The 17,635-nt window shown below is 49.7% G+C and overlaps 1 protein-coding gene across 10 annotated transcripts in view; it reads right to left on the bottom strand.

Moving 5' to 3' along the window:
* Window positions 1-16,445, bottom strand: part of LOC108176049 (uncharacterized) — a 384,299-nt gene extending 367,854 nt beyond the window's left edge. For 2 of the 10 annotated variants that reach the window (XM_089301932.1, XM_089301933.1), the window contains exons 1-4: window positions 14,699-15,733; window positions 12,902-13,187; window positions 12,330-12,423; window positions 965-1,135 (exon numbers count right to left, since the gene is read on the bottom strand). In XM_089301932.1, coding sequence (XP_089158058.1) covers window positions 13,075-13,187; window positions 14,699-15,026 — 441 coding nt within the window. In that variant the 5' untranslated portion in view covers window positions 15,027-15,733 and the 3' untranslated portion in view covers window positions 965-1,135; window positions 12,330-12,423; window positions 12,902-13,074. Of the gene's footprint in view, window positions 1-964; window positions 1,136-4,327; window positions 4,440-12,329; window positions 12,424-12,901; window positions 13,188-14,698; window positions 15,734-16,311 lie in introns of those variants that run through there. The other 8 variants (XM_089301934.1, XM_089301935.1, XM_089301936.1 and 5 more) reach the window with 5 other exon arrangements.
* Between the last annotated feature and the right edge of the window lie 1,190 nt (window positions 16,446-17,635).

Below are 17,635 nucleotides of genomic sequence, written 5' to 3'. Positions count from 1 at the left end.
AATACCCCTCTCCTCTCCGACCGAAAAATATCATAATCCAAGTGATTTCAATATTTCAAAATCTAACTTAGAAATAAAAAGAACCTGTATTGAGTTATTCAGAACCTTATAGTTTTATACCTGCAACAAATATACTTAGGGAATAATGCTTCCTTCTCAAACTTTCGGTGCCATCCTCTGATCTACTTGCCTCTGATGATAAACAGAGTCCCCATAGTCCTAGCTAATGTAATAATATGACTGGGATATGTGAAGTTTACATCGTATGTCTCCCCATATAGCCACATTCGTTAAGACAATCTAACAATATCTTCCTAAAGAACTTTTTCATAAAATTAGGGCAACACTGGATATCACAGAGGCAGAATTAGAATTCAGTGGGGCAATGACATCGATATACAACCATTTTGGGGGGTTTCCCAGTCAATGCTATCACTGCTGTGTTGCAGAACCTTCCATGTAAACTGAGATAAACTAGCTTAGCAAATTAGGAAAAACAGGAGTCAAAGCCTGTGAGCAGGAACTTCCTTTCTGGATGACTAGATCCATTTTCTCAGTTCCTATCCACCAAGCAGAACTATAAATCCAGAAAATAACACAAGAAACCTGGAAATTAACGCAGTCGCTGGGCATCGTAAGTGCCCACCCGACAGAAGATGACTCACCTGCTGGTTCACCCATCCTGGCATGACAATTCAGCCAGGTAGGCCCATTCCTTCTGGAACCGTATGTGATACCTCCGAGCACATACACATTTTACGATATACAATGTAAAGCCTATTTAGAACATGTGACACGAAATTTATAATATATAATACAAATTGAATATACAGCATTCAATTTACAACATACAATATAATACACAATTTATCCTTCCTTTCCCCTGGCTCCTGAAGGCCCGAGTGTCCCCTGCCTGTGGCCAGGGCCGGCATATGATACGCACAAACATTTTGAGAAGACTCACCAGGCGAGGAGGGACAAACCTGAGGGTCCTGTTGAACCTACTGCCACTCCTCCGACACCAGCAGCCCGGCCCTTCCTGCAGGTGTTGCTCTTGGCTGCTCACCTCCTTGTTCGAAGGCTTAGCGCCAGTGCTCAGTACATGTTCCAACAAAGAACTCCACGACGCTGGATGCTAAGAAGAGAAAAGGGAAACAGCAACACTGAGCACCCTTTTTATAAACTCGGTATTCGACAGCATGCGTCAATTCTGATTGGATTCCCTTCAGGCACCAACCAATCAGAAAACAAAGACCAAGCCCACACAGGCTTGCACACGGGATGTGGCTCCAGGCTTCTCCGGAGCTCCTGCTGTCTGTACCAAGTAGACAGCGAGGCCAGGCTCCAGTGCGGTGGGGCCGCAGGTCAGTTGTTTGCTTCACTTTTGCCATGGAATTTATTCCACCATTCGATTTAAAATTTGACAGAGATTTTCTCTTTAGGTACAGTACATACTCCTCTGATTTTCTCCCTAGAGTGTTCAAATAAAGTGAAACTGCTTTTATAGGACTCATGCATTGGGAGTGGTTTTGTTTTTCAACGACTGGATTACAGAAAGAAAACAAGTATGGGATGCTGGCATTACGGGTGGTGGCTTGACCCACTGCACAACACTAGCCCCTACCCACAGGAATTTAGAAGCCCAATGATTTAGAAAAAGACTGTCTCACATGTGGAAGGAATGCAAATGTATAGTTTCGGTAAGTCTGAATGACTTTTATTGCAGAAAACAAGAAAACACAAAGATATTTCAACTAGGTGATGAGGAGTCTGATATACAACAAATGATTCATTTAGCAGTACCGTTACCACTGCGGGATCTTTTCCTCTAACTACTGGTTTAGACACTTGATTTAAATTTGTGGCCAGCCTTGGAAAGCTGGAAATCTTGATGCCAAGCAGAAGCGGGATGAAATTTAAAACAGAGGCATACCAGCTAGAACCACAGCCTAGACCTAATTCTAGTGTTTACTCTTGGCGAGAGTTTACTCTTGGCGAGAGTTGGAAATCACAAACTCTGTAAGTAAGAAAACACCATCTCCACCTCCAGATTCCACGTTAAGCACCATATGCGCTGACCAACAATGCTTTCCTCCCTCCTACTTAATAAAAATATAATAAAAATAAGTCTATGATTGCTGCACTAATTGTAAGATACCTCTGCTTAAAGATACACCATGAAATAAAATATTTCAAGGATTTATAATAACTCTAAGAGGTTTCTAACTCAGAGAAAGTTCCAGGAGGCAAGGGTAGGTCTGTTCTAGTCTCCAGAACAGTGGGCAATCAATCCCCCAGGGCCCCAACTGTTCCCCTCCGAAGTGACTCAAAAACGCGTGCTTGAGCAATTTTGAAAAGTCACAAGTTGAGGGACTGTGTACTAACAGAACTCTACCAGCCATCCAAATGAGGGAGAACCATCATGCAGACATTGTGCAGACACCACACCACCTGTGGGTAAGGCCTCCCCAGTGTGCACAGCACTAGCCCTGGAAATGCCAGTCACAGGGCTTAACGATGCCCACGGGGGCTGTGCAGTGTGACGACTCTGCCAGTAATAACATCTCTACCCAACAGCTCTCGAGTAGCTCAGGAGCGTAGCAGTTACATCTTGTAAAAACTAGCAGACGTGACTTTTACACAGGCCAAGAATATCTACTAGCTCACTTCACACAAGTCAGTATGTGTCATTTCTGATGAACACTTTATCAGCAAACTTCAACAAGAATTTCAGGCAAGATTTTAGGCTAGTGAGTACTGTGGGTCTGCAAGATTCTTCTTCTTTCTACTTGAGGCTTTCTTTGAATGGTTAAAGGTTCTTTTTTTAAAAAACATTTTATTTATTTTAAAGGCACAGTTACAGAAAGAGAGGGAGAAAAAGAGAAAGAGAAAGAGAGAAAGAGAGAAAGAGAGAAAGAGAAAGAGAAAGAGAAAGAGAAAGAGAAAGAGAAAGAGAAAGAGAAAGAGAAAGAGAAAGAGAAAGAGGTCTTCCATACACTAGTTCACTCCCCAAATGGCCACAATGGCCAGGAGCCTCTTCTGGCTTTACCACGTGGGTGCAGGAGCCCAAGCACTGGGGCTATCTTGTGCTGCCCTCCCAAGTGCATTAGCAGAAATCTGGATTGAAAGCGGAGCTGGGAATTTGAATCAGCGTCCATATGGGACGCTGGTATCTTTGGGGGCAGCTTTACCAGCTAAGCCAAAACACTGGCAGCAAAAGTTCTTATCTTCTACTTTGATTTACAAAACCCCTCAGAAATCTAGAAATTTTATGACACAGCTAACAACTCGGAAAGGACAAGAGTTATTAATGGGTGGAGTAGGGCATCTGGTACAGTGCTTAAGGAGAAACAACCTGGGCCTGGTGAGTGGACAGTGCTGTCTATGACTGTCCTCCAACCTACTTTATTTTCAGCTGTGAGTCCTAGAGGTTTGAGAGCACATTTAATAATGTACAAAGCAAAGAGGCAGAAAGAAGGGCAGTCAGGCACAAGAGTGCACTGCTCTAGTCTTTTCCACACTGCAGGTGCAGAGATCTGTTCAACACCTGTGTAAATTTCAACACAGTCAGCCTTGTGCTAGGGAGCGAGCTGGCCTGCAACCCCACTGCCTACTGCAGAATGCTAGCAAAGACCTAGTGATTCTGAACTAACACAAGTCATCAAAACAGTTCCAGGAATGCTCTGGTATGGATATTCCACGTTGCTCCCTGCAGCATTGCTTTAATGGTGAAATAGCAGAATTATCTCAAAATAGCAACCACTTATGTTGGAATACAATGTAATCTTATACAGTCACAGCCAATGGGTTATACTCAGCAGCCAAGGCCAACCTCACGGGTGCAGCCTACATGGTCACAAAGGAGCCATCACACAGCGCTGGTACTCAGAAGGGCCTTCACTGGGTGTAAACCTCTGCTGGTGGTGACTCAAAATCCTCAAAATTTTATCTTTGAATTTGCAGTTTGTAAGCGAGTCCAAAGAACATGAGGCTGAGCCAAGGAGGTATGCGGGAGAAAGGAAAGAGCTTTATGATTTAGTACCTTTAGTGGCACTTTATCCCTGCCTTAGGAACAAGGCGCTCACAAAATTATGCAGCAGGCCTTGTTAGCAGTGGTGATGTAAGCCCCTCCCAAGCAGCCAGCCACCCTGTGAAGGAGGGAACAGAAGACTAATCAAGGAATGGCTTCTGGTATAGTGGCTAAGCCACTGCTGGAATCCCCACAGCCCATGTTAGAGTGCCCAGGATCAAGTCCTGGCTGAAGTCCTGATTCCAGCTTCCTGCTAATCCACCCTGGGAGGCAGCAGGTGAAGGCTCAAGTACTTACATTCCTGCCACTCACATAGGAGACTTGGATTGAGTTCCCAGGTCCTGGCTTCAGATACAGTTCCAGCTGTTGTGGGCACTAGGGAAGTAAACTAAAGGATGAAATATTTCTCTCTTCCTTTGAAATAAATAAATAAGAAACAAAGACTAATCACCAGGGACCTTGTGGACCCCTCAAACCCTCTGGTCTTAACCCTACCAGCAAATCTCCTTTCATACCTAAGGGTCCCTATCAAAAGTCAGTTCCAGTCCCCAGGTGGCAAGATGCCCACCTCAGACTCCTCCAATATTGTTAGTTCTGCATAGGCTGAATACCAACTGTGTACCAGGGACTACAGGAATGAAAGCAGAGAGAAAAGGCCTGCCCTGGACAAGCTCACAGTCTTCTATGAGATACAGGTATTTAGCAAATACATGCTGATAAAATGGGTTAAGCGCTTTACGAAGATAAGCAGTGTGTTATGCAAGTTCTGGAAACGTATCCCTGCCTGGGAGGATGAGAGAAATGTATCAGAGAAGGAAGACCCTTGAGTTGGATATTTTGAAACATGGCTACGACTTTCTCAAGCTGAAAATACTGAGGAACATCAAGTAGTGGCTGCCTATCTGCAGAGCAGTGGCAAGTCTGGCATGACAGAAGCAGGGGCTGTGCAGCTTGGAAAAAGAAGCTGTGAACAGACCTGAGAACAAGGCCTTGGAATCCCCCCCTAAGGGATTAGGGCTTTTGGAAGTATGCAAGAGGAGATGAGAAAAGATCAGACAGTCCCCTATGCTTTCTAGGGAAATGCAGGTGGTATGCAGGCCAGAAGCAGAAAAGCCTGGAAGAAAGAATCCAGAGAGCAATGATACTTAGCAGCAGGCAGCCTCGGCCTGAGGGCTTGTGTAGGACCTGAGCCACCGCTGACATAGATTCGGTGACTACTAGGAGACAGATGCTGGTAAAGAGGGTGCTGCCAAGTTTGCCAACTTGGAAGGCAAGTCAGATGGAGCCACCAATACAGAGATCAGTGCAATGTGTGGAGCAGGTTTAAAGGGAACAGGAAGTCTGCGGTACCTGCAGGACACTCAAGTGTGTGTCTAAGAGGCAATGCAAATGGAGATGTGGATCTCCTGGTAGACGCTGAGGATGGAGACACTGCTTTGGCAGGCAGTCTCATAGAGACGTCGGTTCAAGCCACAGGAGTACTATCACCTTGAGTTAATTAGAGTGCCCCAGGCCAGTTTTCCCGCACACACATCACAGTTCAGAACCACCCAGAGAAGAGAGGCCGGGAGTCAAGGCCGCTTCTCACAGACGCAGCCAAAACTGCTTCCGGCCAGGGCCAGGAAACCCCCAAAACAGAACCCAGGCCGTAGGAAAAGTTCTTCCTCTCCCAACCCCCACCTCCACCCGCCCACCGGCACTCCTGTCACACTCGCCCTCCCTTGACGCTGCCCCAAACACCTCCTTCCCCTTCCTTCCACGCCACCCCACCTTCACGCCACCTTCCCCTCCCTTCCTCTCTCCTCCCGAATCTCCCTTGGCCACCTCTCTCCTCCTCCTCTCCCCTCCACCCCTCACATGCACACCCCTTGCCCGCTATCTGCACCCCAGGCCCCACCTACCCCGTGACGACAGCAAGGCCATCGCGCCCAACTCACCAAAGAGCGTTTCTGCTCCTCTGGAACAGGAGCCGAGGCCCGAGGGGTAGACTTCCGGAAGCTGCCCAAGAAGAGGACCGCGCCTACACATTTCCAGAAGGGCAAGGTACCTGCCGCGGCAGCCTCGGGCCGCAGCCTCTCTGAGCCCGGCCTGACCCCGGGGGATTTGGGTCTCCCGCAGGCTCCGCCGGCAGCGTCCAGGACGGCTCCGGACGGCTCGCGCGGGCTCTCCGGCAGCAGCAGACTGGACCGCCGAGGACTCCTACCTGAGCACAGCGGGCCACAAGGGGCCACTTCCGGGGCACAAGGGGCCACTTCCGGGGCACAGCGCCGGGCGCAGGCGCACTCCCCATTGGCGGCCGCCGTGGCGCCACGAATGCATCTGCGCGCTGCCTGCGGCGTCCAGCGTCTGACGCCCCAGGGCTGCTGGTGGGGCGGCCTCTCCAGGCTGTGACCCAGGGACCACGCCTCCCGGCCTCCTGGGCGCCCTGAATGGAGGTCAAGCCTCCTGGCTTCTGCCTGGCCCGGCGCTGGCCGTTGGAGCCGCTTGGGGAGAGAAGCAGAGCACCGGGCATCGCGAGCCCTCTTGCCTCTTGCTCTCTCTCACGGATCGTCCCTCTGGGGGTTCAACCCCCAGGTGGCTACTAAGGCCGGGACCAACTCAGAGTAGAGTTTGGTAAAGTGGCAGGATAGAAAATCAACAGCCTTTGTATACGCAGACAGTGCCGTGGCTCAGAAAGAACTTCTAGGACCAATCCTGTCCACATAGCTACAAAGAAAATACAGGCTCTGGGGACCATTTTAACCAAGGATGTCCACTATCTGAGAATCACAACAGATTAAAGAAAGGAATAGAAGAGGGCAAAAAGCAAAAAACCAAATTGAGAAGCTTCTGCACTGCAAGCAAAACACTCGGCAAAGCGCAGAGGCAACTAACAGAATGGGAGAAATTATCTGCAAAGTATGCACCTGGTAAAGGATTCACTACCAGAGGTTTTCAAGAAACTCAACAGCAGCAAAACAAACCACCCACTCAAGAAACGGGCCAAGGACTTCCGCAGGCATGGTTCAAGAAAGGAAATCCAAATGGCCAACAAACACATGCAAAAATGCTCAGGGTCACTAGCCATCATGGAAATGCACAGCGATACTACAACAGCCTTGAGGATGTCAGGGGGGGAAAGGCGGCCTGCTCCGCTGTTGGTGGGAATGTAAACTGGTATAGCCACTGTGGGAGACAGTATGAGAAACCTCAGAAACCTGAATATAGACAAACCAGCCATTCCACCCCGGGGAATATACACAAGGGAAAGGAAATCAGCATATGGAAGAGTCATATTTACTGCAGCTCATTTCACAACAGCAAAGATAGGCAATCAACCAAAATGCCGCTCTCCTGAAGACTGAAGAAAGAAATTACGGGCCATGTACACCACACATACATATACAGACCGCAGGGGAGAGGAAAGGCCATCATTTTGAAATAGCCCTGCCTATATGTTCTCCACTTGAGAACAAGGAGACCACTCTACCTTAGAGCCTAATCGACCTTGGGGAAGGGCAATTAACCAACTCCTGCCCCTGGAAGTCTTGCTGTCTTACACAGGGGATAAAAGAGCAAAGAAAAAGGCTAGAAAAGTATTGTGAAAGCTACAGGCTAGGGGTGAAGGCCAATGAAACCAAATATTCAATCCTAAGGTTATACACGCTTTCTTCCTTCAATACTTTAGCACATCACCCGGGCTCCAGATCTATACCAGACACAGGTTCTATTTAAGAAGCAATTTCTAGGGAAACCCCAAAAAAGAGTGTGAGACACCAAAATAAAGGCCCAAAAGGAAAATGAAACCTCTGATACCTACAGCAAAGCAAACATTAAATAGCCTAACTCCCACCCAGAGGAACATAAACCTCACACTAAGAGACGCACTTACTTTGCTTTCTATTACCTGATACATTGTGTCCAGCTTTCAGAAAAAAAAAAAAGTTAAAGCAAGAAAAATGCATAGTCTGAAGAGACAAAGCAAGCATCAAAACCAGGCCCTACCATGGCAAAGATTCTGGAGCCGTCTGACTGGGTTATTAAAACAACTGTAATAGAAAAATTGGACAATATACAAGACCACATGAATAATGCAAACAGATAGATGGAAACTCTCAAAGAATCAAAAGGGACTGCCAGATCAAAACAACCACTGAGACAGAAACGAAGAATGTCTTGGAGGGGCTCATTATCAGACTAGACACTAGAGAGAAGACAATCCGTGAGCGGGTGTGTATCAATAAAAACTTCCTAAACTAAAAACCAAAGAAAGAAATGGGGAAAACGCTAATGGAATGCCTAAGGTTATGGGACAATTACAAAGGTATGACACACACAAAGCAGGAATACTAGAAGAAGAAAGGAAGGAACAGCGGCAATACTGAAGTAATGATGGCCAAAAATGTTTCAAAAGCTGAAGGTAAAAACGATAGAGGTTGAGGGGCTGGCGCTGTGGTGTAGCAGATACAGCCACCACCTGCAGCATCGGCATCCCATGTGGGTGCCGCTTTGAATCCCATATGCCCCACTTCCGATCCAGCTCTCTACTGTGGCCTGGGAAAGCAGCAGAAGATGGCCCAAGTCCTTGGTCCCCTGCACCCACATGGGAGACCCAGAAGGTCCTGGCTCCTGCCTTTTAATCGGCACAGCTCTGACCATTGTGGCCATCTGGGGAGTGAACCAGCAGATGGAAGACCTCTCTGTCTGCCTCTGCCTCTCTGTAATTCTGCCTTTCACATGAATAAATAAATACATCTTAAAAAAAAAAAAGGTTGAATATCACTGGTAGGAAACGTTTGGTGATAGAAATATCTCAGATGAGAAACAATGACTTGATCAGCCCTTGTCCTGACTGTCCAGGAACACCTTACTACTTTATTCCTTTTAGTAGTAGTTTGTTCTACTTATTAGCATTGGTTGAACTCTTTAATTTACACACAATTATTCTTAGGTGTTTAAATTCTACTGAAAAATGATTCCTGTTAAATATAAGAGTGGGAATAAGAGAGGGAGGAGATGTACAGTCCAGAACATGCTGATTCAGACTTACCCTTAATGGTAGAGCTAGAAACATGCCAGGGGATTCCAATTCAATCCCCATCAATGTGGCATGTACCAATGCCATCTTACTAGTCTAAAGTGATCAGCTTCAGTTCATAATTGATCATAATGAGAGGATTAAATGTCAAGGGGATCACATAAACAAGTCTAGTGTCTGCTTCTACTAACTGATAGAATTAAAAAGGAGAAAACAATCCAACATGGGAAGCAGGATACACAGCAGACTCATAGAATGGCCAAAGCCCTAAACAGCACCCTGGCCTCCAAATCAGCTCCTAAAGCATTCGGATCTGGCTGTAAAGCCCATGAGAGTATTTCAGGCATGGGAAGTCCAGACACTCTGGCAAAAGAAAAAAAATAACCTAAATTTAAGAACGCTGTGAGTGAGATCCCAGAGGAAAGAACAGGCCAGCAAAGAAGGAGGTACTTTTCTCTGAAGGGAGGAGAGAACTTCCACTTTGACTCTGGCCTTGTCTAAAGAAGATCAGAGTTGGTGAACTCCAGAGGAACTTCCATAGCCTTGGCAGCTCATGACAAGAACCTCTGGTGATTACTGACGTCATCAATAAGAGTGTCCATTGTTAAATCAACAACAGGAGTCACTGTGCACTTACTCCCCATGTAACATCTCTATCCTTAATGTGTTGTACTCTGTGAATGAATGCTAAAACTACTACTCAAACAGTACTCTATACTTTGTGTGTCTGTGCGGGGGCAGTCTGTTGGAATCTTTACTTAGTATATACTAATTTGATCTTCTATACATGAAGAGAATTGAAAATGAATCTTGATGAAGAATGGGACGGGAGAAGGAGTGGGGGATGGGATGGTTGTGGGTGGGATGGATGTTATTGGGGGAAAAGCTGCTATAATCCCAATGTTGTGCTTTGGAAATTTATAGTTATTAAATAGAAGTTGAAAAACTAAATTATGTGTGTATGTTTCTACAGTAGAGCATATGTGTAGTTTTTCAAATGGTAGTATCAACAGGAATAGAACAAAATTTTTCAAGTTAAAATAGAAGTCAAAAAACCTATTAAAAAAGAAAAAGGAAAATAAATGTATTTAAAACTATTTTGGAAAATAAGAAAACAAGTATTCAAAATCAATCCCACGAAAACCCCTTTTGATGCCAGCTTACCAACAGAGGACGCATATGCTCATATAATCATAGGCGCAACTAAGAGGTGATCCTTAACACTTTATAAGCATTTACCCACCTACTTAAAAACTTTTCATAACAAAAGAAATAGCTTTCAGGGCCACCGTTGTGGGTCAGTGGGTTAATCCTCTGCCTGCAGCGCCTGCATCCCATGTGGGCACCGGTTCTAGTCCCAGCTGCTCCTCTTCCGATCCAGCTCTCTGCTATGGCCTGGGAAAGCAGGGGAAGATGGCTCAAGTCCTTGGGCCCCTGCAGTCATGCCGGAGACAGGAAGAAGCTCCTGGCTCCTGGCTTCGGATCGGCACAGCTCCAGCCGTTGTGGCCATTTGGGGAGTGAACCACCAGATGGAAGGCCTTTCTCTCTGTCTCTCCCTCTCACTGTCTGTAACTCTGCCTTTCAAATAAATAAATAAATACAATCTTAAAAAAAATAGCTTTCTAACATTTTACTCTATGGATGCAGCAGAATTTGCTACTTACTTATATATTATTCTTTTCCATGTATATATTATTCCTAACTTCATTTTTCCTCCCTCATCAGAAAGGAAGACATGCTCAGGTTTGAAAAACTGTAAATCACAATCATTCAAAAAGGAGAGGATAGAAGCCACCATAACCCCTTCACTAGAATGAGCATGCTAACATGGAGGATTACCTTCTGTGCATTTATCCCATTCTTCATTACAACTAAGGTGATTTTAAACATCTTTGCACGTGAATGTTTGTTTGCATTTTTATTTCTTTAGAGTAGAAGATTGCAGAATAAGTGGATCATAAAGCACTAACTGTTTTGTGATCCTAGAATGCAATATCTAATTTCCTTTGGGAGCATTTCTTTCAATGCTGTTTTTCTCAATGCAACCCCAGATTACTAAGTCTGAAGCTAAACCAGCAACTCTTAAGGTTCCAAAGCAATCATATACACATTTGACATCCTAGGAGCAGTGAGTCTCCCTTTCCATGCTCACAGCCCAGGCAGGCTGCCAGGTGTCTTCCCTGTGAGAGCCCACAGGCGGAAAACTCCACACCTCCTGGGCTGAGCTCACTCACTCCCTTCTTCCTTCTCCTGACAGGCCGGCACCACTAATCACCAAGCATTAGAACTAAGAGTTATCCTGAACCACCAATGTTACCTAAGTTCAATTGCTTAAGTTGTACCAGTAGCTACAACTGATGTCACTAAGGCCAACTGGTCCTATTTCACACAGACCTTGCACATCCTCCCCCTGCACAGCCACTGTCCCAGTTCAGAGTCTCATCGTGTCACCTACATAACTGCAATAGCTGCTCCCAGAAATTCACTCTGGATTTAAATCTATCCCAATTGTCTAAAATAAAAAGTCATACCATTCCATCAACATCTGTCCTTACACAACCACAACCACACACACAGGAAACTCAATGTATCAAAACCAAACTGCTGATTTCCCCATGAAACCTCTTGCTCTGGCCCCCTATCTTCCCCTGCAATAACTGACCCACCATTTCACCAGCAGCTCAAGTCAAACCCTAGCATCATTCTCACTCCTTTATTTCCATCAAGCCATCAGTGCCACCTGTAAACTTTCTCCACTTCTCTCCATTTTCAGCCTGAGCAGATGTGAGCTAAGCAGATTTGAAGCCAGGAGCCTGCAGCTTCCTCCAGGATTCCCAAACAGTCGCAGGGGACCAAAGACTTGGGCACTCTTCTACTGCTGGGCCGGGCCACAGCAGAGCTGGGACGGAAGCGGAGGTGCTGGGACTTGAACCACCACCCATATGGGATGCTGCTACTTCAGGCAGCAGCTTCATCCACTCTGCCACGGCTCGGCCCGCCCCCACACCCTCCCCCAAATGCCCAGGTTGTTGCACTTGTGATACAGCTGGCTGCTAACAAGCCTAGGAAAGCAGAGCAAGAGGCCCAAGGACTTGGGCACCCGAACCCACACTGGAGTCCTGGATAAAGTACCTGGCTTCTGCTTCAGCCTGGCGCAGCCCCAGGACATCGTAGCCACCTGGGGTGTGAACCCATACACTGACTCTCTCTCCACCACTGCCTCATCTGTAACTCTGCCTTTCACACCAGTCTTTAAAAAGAAAAAACAATCCAGTACTTACCATGAGGCGTCAGAACCTTGGACAGGCTGGAACAGAGCACAAAGGGATTCCTGGGGTTTCTCTAAGCTTCTGCTTTCTAGTCCTTGTGTGCGGTCTGTGAAAATTCACCGGATTACGTGCAAGTTAATTCGAGTGCCCCAGGCCAGCTTTCCCGCACACACATTACAGTTCAGAACCACCCAGAGAAGAGAGGCCGGGAGTCAAGGCCGCTTCTCACAGACGCAGCCAAAACTGCTTCCGGCCAGGGCCAGGAAACCCCCAAAACAGAACCCAGGCCGTAGGAAAAGTTCTTCCTCTCCCAACCCCCGCCTCCACCCACCCACCGGCACTCCTGTCACACTCGCCCTCCCTCGACGCTGCCCCACATGCCTTCCTTCCCCTTCCTTCCACGCCACCCCACCTTCACGCCACCTTTTCCTTCTCCCCCTTCCTCTCTCCTCCCGAATCTCCCTTGGCCGCCTCTCTCCTCCTCCTCTCCCCTCCACCCCTCACATGCACACCCCTTGCCTGCTATCTGCACCCCAGGCCCCATCTACCCCGTGACGACAGCAAGGCCATCGCGCCCAACTCACCAAAGAGCGTTTCTGCTCCTCTGGAACAGGAGCCGAGGCCCGAGGGGTAGACTTCCGGAAGCTGCCCAAGAAGAGGACCGCGCCTACACATTTCCAGAAGGGCAAGGTACCTGCCGCGGCTGTCTCGGGCTGCAGTGTCTCTGATTCAGGCCTGACCCCGGAGGCACTGGGTCTCACTCAGGCTCCGCCAGCAGCATCGAGGACGGCTCCTCAAGACTTGAACAGGCTTTTGGGCAGGAACAGATGAGGAGCAGACTTCCATCTGAGGATGGCTGAGCAGATGTACCTACGGGTACAATTCCTGGTCACAGCGCAGGGCGCAAATTCACTCCCCACAGGCAGCTGCCATGGCGCCATGGGACACATCTGCATGCTGCTACGTCCAGTGTGGGGCGCTCAAGAGCCGATTCCAGTCCCGCTACTCCAGGATGGGACCGAGGGAGGCAGCTGCTGATGGCCCAGGTACTTGGAACCTGCCTCCTTCCCTCCTGGGAGTCCTGAATGGAGTTCTTGCCTCCTGGCTTCTGCCTGGCCCGGCACTGGCCTTTGAAGCCACTTGGGGAGAGAAGCAGTGCATGGGGCATCACGAGCACTCTTGCTCTCTCTCAGTGATTGCCCATCTGGTGGTTCGCCCCCTCCCAGTGGCTACAAAGGCCAGGGCTGGGCCAGGCTGAAACAGAAGCCAGGGACTTTATCTGGTGCCCCATTCTGAGAACCTGCCACTGGGCCCCTGGCTCCTGAATACTGGCTCCGGATCTGCTCAGCCCCCATCACTGCGCCAATTTGGAGAGAACCAGCAGATGAAAGACTTACTTTCTCTTTCTCTCTCTCTCTCTCTCTGAATGTAACTCTGAATTTCAAATAAATGAATAAGAACTTTATAAAAAAAAAGGAAGACATAGCTATAAATAAACTACTACATCAAGGCCAACTACTAGAGTTTATATCGAACTTGATAATATATGCATCACCTAGCCTATTAACACAGAACTCCTGTGTGAAGGATAGTTAAAACCCGTGATTTGCAAACCCTTCCAAAAAGGAGATGAAGGGGAAAAATCTTCCATCTTATCCCATCAGACCAACTTTTTCCCAACATCCAAAACAAACGCATCATAAAGAAAACGGCACATACGTATCTGTCATGACTGCGCTGTCACTTTCCTCAACAAAATATTACCAAACGCGCTCCTGAAGCACAACCAAAGCTTAGCACGCTGGGTGCAACTGAGAGGTACTCCGGGAATGCAAGGATGGCTACCATACACAATCAATATATCACAGAACAGAATAAACATGGGGAAAGCCCACAAAGTATCCCTATAGACACAGAAAACCTATTTCACAAAAACTCCCACCGCTTTGGCGATCTTAAAAAAAAAAAAAGGAATCATCAAATCAGGAACAGAAGCTAAACCTCGGCTTGACAATGGCCTCTCACTGAAAACCCACAGAGCGCTAACATCACACCAAATGCCAGTTAACCGGAAACTGTCCTCCTAGACCAGGAAACAGAGGAGCGTTTTCGCTCTTATTCCTCCCCGTCAGCAGTCTCGGGGGTCTCGAGCAGGGCGGCTGGGCCATCAAAACGCAAACAGACGGGAACGCGGGGCCGCTCCGGGAGGAGACGGAGCCCCTCTGCTCTGGCACAGCTGCTCGCACACTGGGGAAAGTTCCAGACCGACCGTCCACACAGCAAGACCACGACTCCACCCGCGCCTTCGGGACCCGAGAGCAACAGGCACGCCGGCAGCGAAGACTCGCAGCGGGAAACCCCAACAGCCCCGCGTCACTCACCGCCAAGGGGGCCCGGTCTGCTGGCGGGCGGCACAGGGGCCCGCGAAGGCCGCTGCTTCCACGAGGGGCCGAAGAAGAGAACCGCGCCTGGGAAACGGCGCGGCAGCCTCGGGCCGCAGCCTCTCTGAGCCCGGCCTGACCCCGGGGGCGCTGGGTCTCCCGCAGGCTCCGCCGGCAGCGTCCAGGACGGCTCCCGACGGCTCGCGCGGGCTCTCCGGCAGCAGCGGACGGGACCGGCAAGGACTCCTACCTGAGCGCCGCGGGCCACGAGGGGCCACTTCCGGGGCACAGCGCCGGGCGCAGGCGCACTCCCCACGGCGGCCGCCATGGCGCCATGGGACGCACCGGCATGCTGCCTGCGGCGTCCAGCGTCCGACGCCCCAGGGCCGCTGGCAGTGCGGCCTCTCCAGGCTGTGACCTAGGGACGGCGGTTCGAGTCCCGGCTGCTCCACTGCCGATGCTTCTCCACAGCCACCATCTGTCCTGTAGGGTGCCTGGTGAAGCTGAGCTCAGCTCCAGTCTCCTCGCCCCAGAGGGAAGGGACTCGGCAGCCTGGGCCATGGCATAGCTGGGGACACCTCTGGCTCCTCCTGCATAGCCCCACGGGCTGCACAGGCCCTGATGCCTGCCTCACTCTCCCATCTCTGGGGACCACTGGCACCAACTCCGGGTCCCATGCTGTTCCTGTCACCTACCCCACCTGACTTCCTGACCCTAATGGTGCATTGGCTGGAGCCGGCGCTGTGGCACAGTAGGCTAATCCTCTGCCTGCGCTGCCCGATCCCATGTGGGCGCCGGCTCTAGTCCTGGAGGCTCCTCTTCCAATCCAGCTCTCTGCTGTCGGCTGGGAAAGCAGTAGAAGATGGCGCAAGTGCTTGGGTCCCTCATCTGCATGGGGGACCAGAAAGAAGCACCTGGCTCCTGGCTTCTGATCGCTGTAGCTCCGGCCATTGTGGCCATTTGGGGAAATGAACCAACGGACGGAAGACCTTTCTCTCTGTCTCTCCCTCTCACCCTAACTCTACTCTCAAGTAAATAAATAATAAAATAAAATAAAAAATAGTGCATTGGCTGATTACCAGCATCTTAGTCCCTCCTTAATGGCTGGAATGGATCCTCACCTAAGGTGATGGTGAGGGCTGGGGCAGACATGAAGTCTGGGCCAGGCACTCGGGGACTAGGAGTGCTGTTTCTAAAGAGGTGGCAGGGGTTCCCTGTGTTTCCTGTCCCTGGGCCACTGGCCCCTTCCCCATGAGATTCGGCTGTCCCGATTCTGTCCCATGAGCATCCAGGGGAGGCAGCAGCTGGAAGCACAGTGCAGCCTCCCCAGAGCTTGAACAGCCTGCACCTGGGCCTCCACTGCGAGCCTCTAGAGCTGAGACAAACCCATCTCTGCTCTGCATGGGGACCCAGGTGCTCATTTATGGCAGCCACAGCAGGGGATGAGCATGGGACACCCCCCCCCCGCCACCAGAGCCCACAGGTAACAATGCTCTGTGTCCTGCTACCCCTCTGTTGGCCCGAGGCTAGGACTGCAAAACCCCACACTCACTTGCACTTGAGTTCTGCCCCTGGGACCTCCAGAACCTGCCTCTGCACCCACCCCTACTCACAGGAGTCAACTTGGCCCCCACAAATGGGCTCAGGGCACCTGGGCCTTCCAGGTGTCCTCAGATCCAATGCCCGGCTGGCTTTGGCCTTCACTGCGCATGGTCTCCCACAGCCCCACCTCCCTCTAGCCCTGCCCTTATACAGGTGGGAGCCCCACCCCCCCAGTCCTATGAGGGTCTTGTCTGAAGACAGCTGTGGTCATCAGGCCAGGAGCCTGTGTGGGGTCATTCAGGGAGAGGCCCCCTGGGCAGGCAGGGACACAGCTCATCTTGCCAGAGTGGGGGGTCCAGCTGTGCTCCGGGCTCCTGGAGACAGAGCCACATGCAGGGCCCTGAGGACAGCTCCACAGCCCGGCCCAAGAGTCATGGCGGTTGAGCCAATACCCGCCCCCATCCCACAGGAGGATTTAAGGAAGCTCCAGTTGGCTGGTGCCGTGGCTCACTAAGCTAATCCTCCACCTGTGGTGCTGGCACGCCAGGTTCTAGTCCCGGTCGGGTTGCCAGATTCTGTCCTGGTTGCTCCTCTCCCAGTCCAGCTCTCTGCTGTGGCCCAGGAAAGCAGTGGAGGATGGCCCAAGTGCTTGGGACCTGCACCTGCATGGAAAGCCCAGGGGGAAGCACCTGGCTCCCAGCTTCAGATCAGCACAGCGCGCCGGCCGTGACAGCCATTTAGGGGGCGAAACAAAGGAAGGAAGACCTTTCTCTCTGTCTCTCTCTAACTCTGCCTGTCAAAAAAATAAATTAAATATGGCCAAATGAGCCACTGGGCCAGAGCATTTCCCAACCCTAGAGACCCACTGGCTCTTTGTCCTAAATGTTGCCAGAAGGGCCATTGAGGAATGGGCTGTCCTCTTGCCCATCCTAATTGAGTCAGTAGGCCATCCACCCCACCTATGCCCTGGGTTGACCTTTTAGGGCTAGCTATTGAGGACTGAAGGAGCCTGGACTCCCACCACCGAACTATGGCCATCACTCCATAGGAGCCCAGGTTAACTGTGATGCTATCAGGTAGGCCAATTACTTTTTTTTACTGACATGGGGGCAACCTTCTCAGTCCTGACCCAGTATTGGGGACCCACCTCTGTTGCCTCAACCTCCATGGCTTCAGCATGGCCCAGCCTGACCTTGTGGCAATATGGTGAGTGAACCAGTTGGTAAAAGATTCTCTTTCTCCCCATCTCCCTCCCGCTCCCTCCTGCTCCGTTCCTCTCCCTCCCTCTCTCCCTCTCACTCTCTCCCTCTCTCTCACTCTTAACTCTGCCTGTTAAATAAATAATCTTTTTGAAAATATTAAAGCAGTCAAATAATTGCCACATATTTGTTATGT

The sequence above is a fragment of the Oryctolagus cuniculus genome, chromosome 8, assembly GCF_051225735.1.
Source record: "Oryctolagus cuniculus isolate XC-2025 breed Fujian yellow rabbit chromosome 8, ASM5122573v1, whole genome shotgun sequence".
In the NCBI taxonomy this organism is placed as follows: domain Eukaryota; kingdom Metazoa; phylum Chordata; class Mammalia; order Lagomorpha; family Leporidae; genus Oryctolagus; species Oryctolagus cuniculus.
The sequence above is the reverse complement of the archived record's forward strand: the minus strand, read 5'-3'. Positions and strand labels throughout refer to the sequence as shown.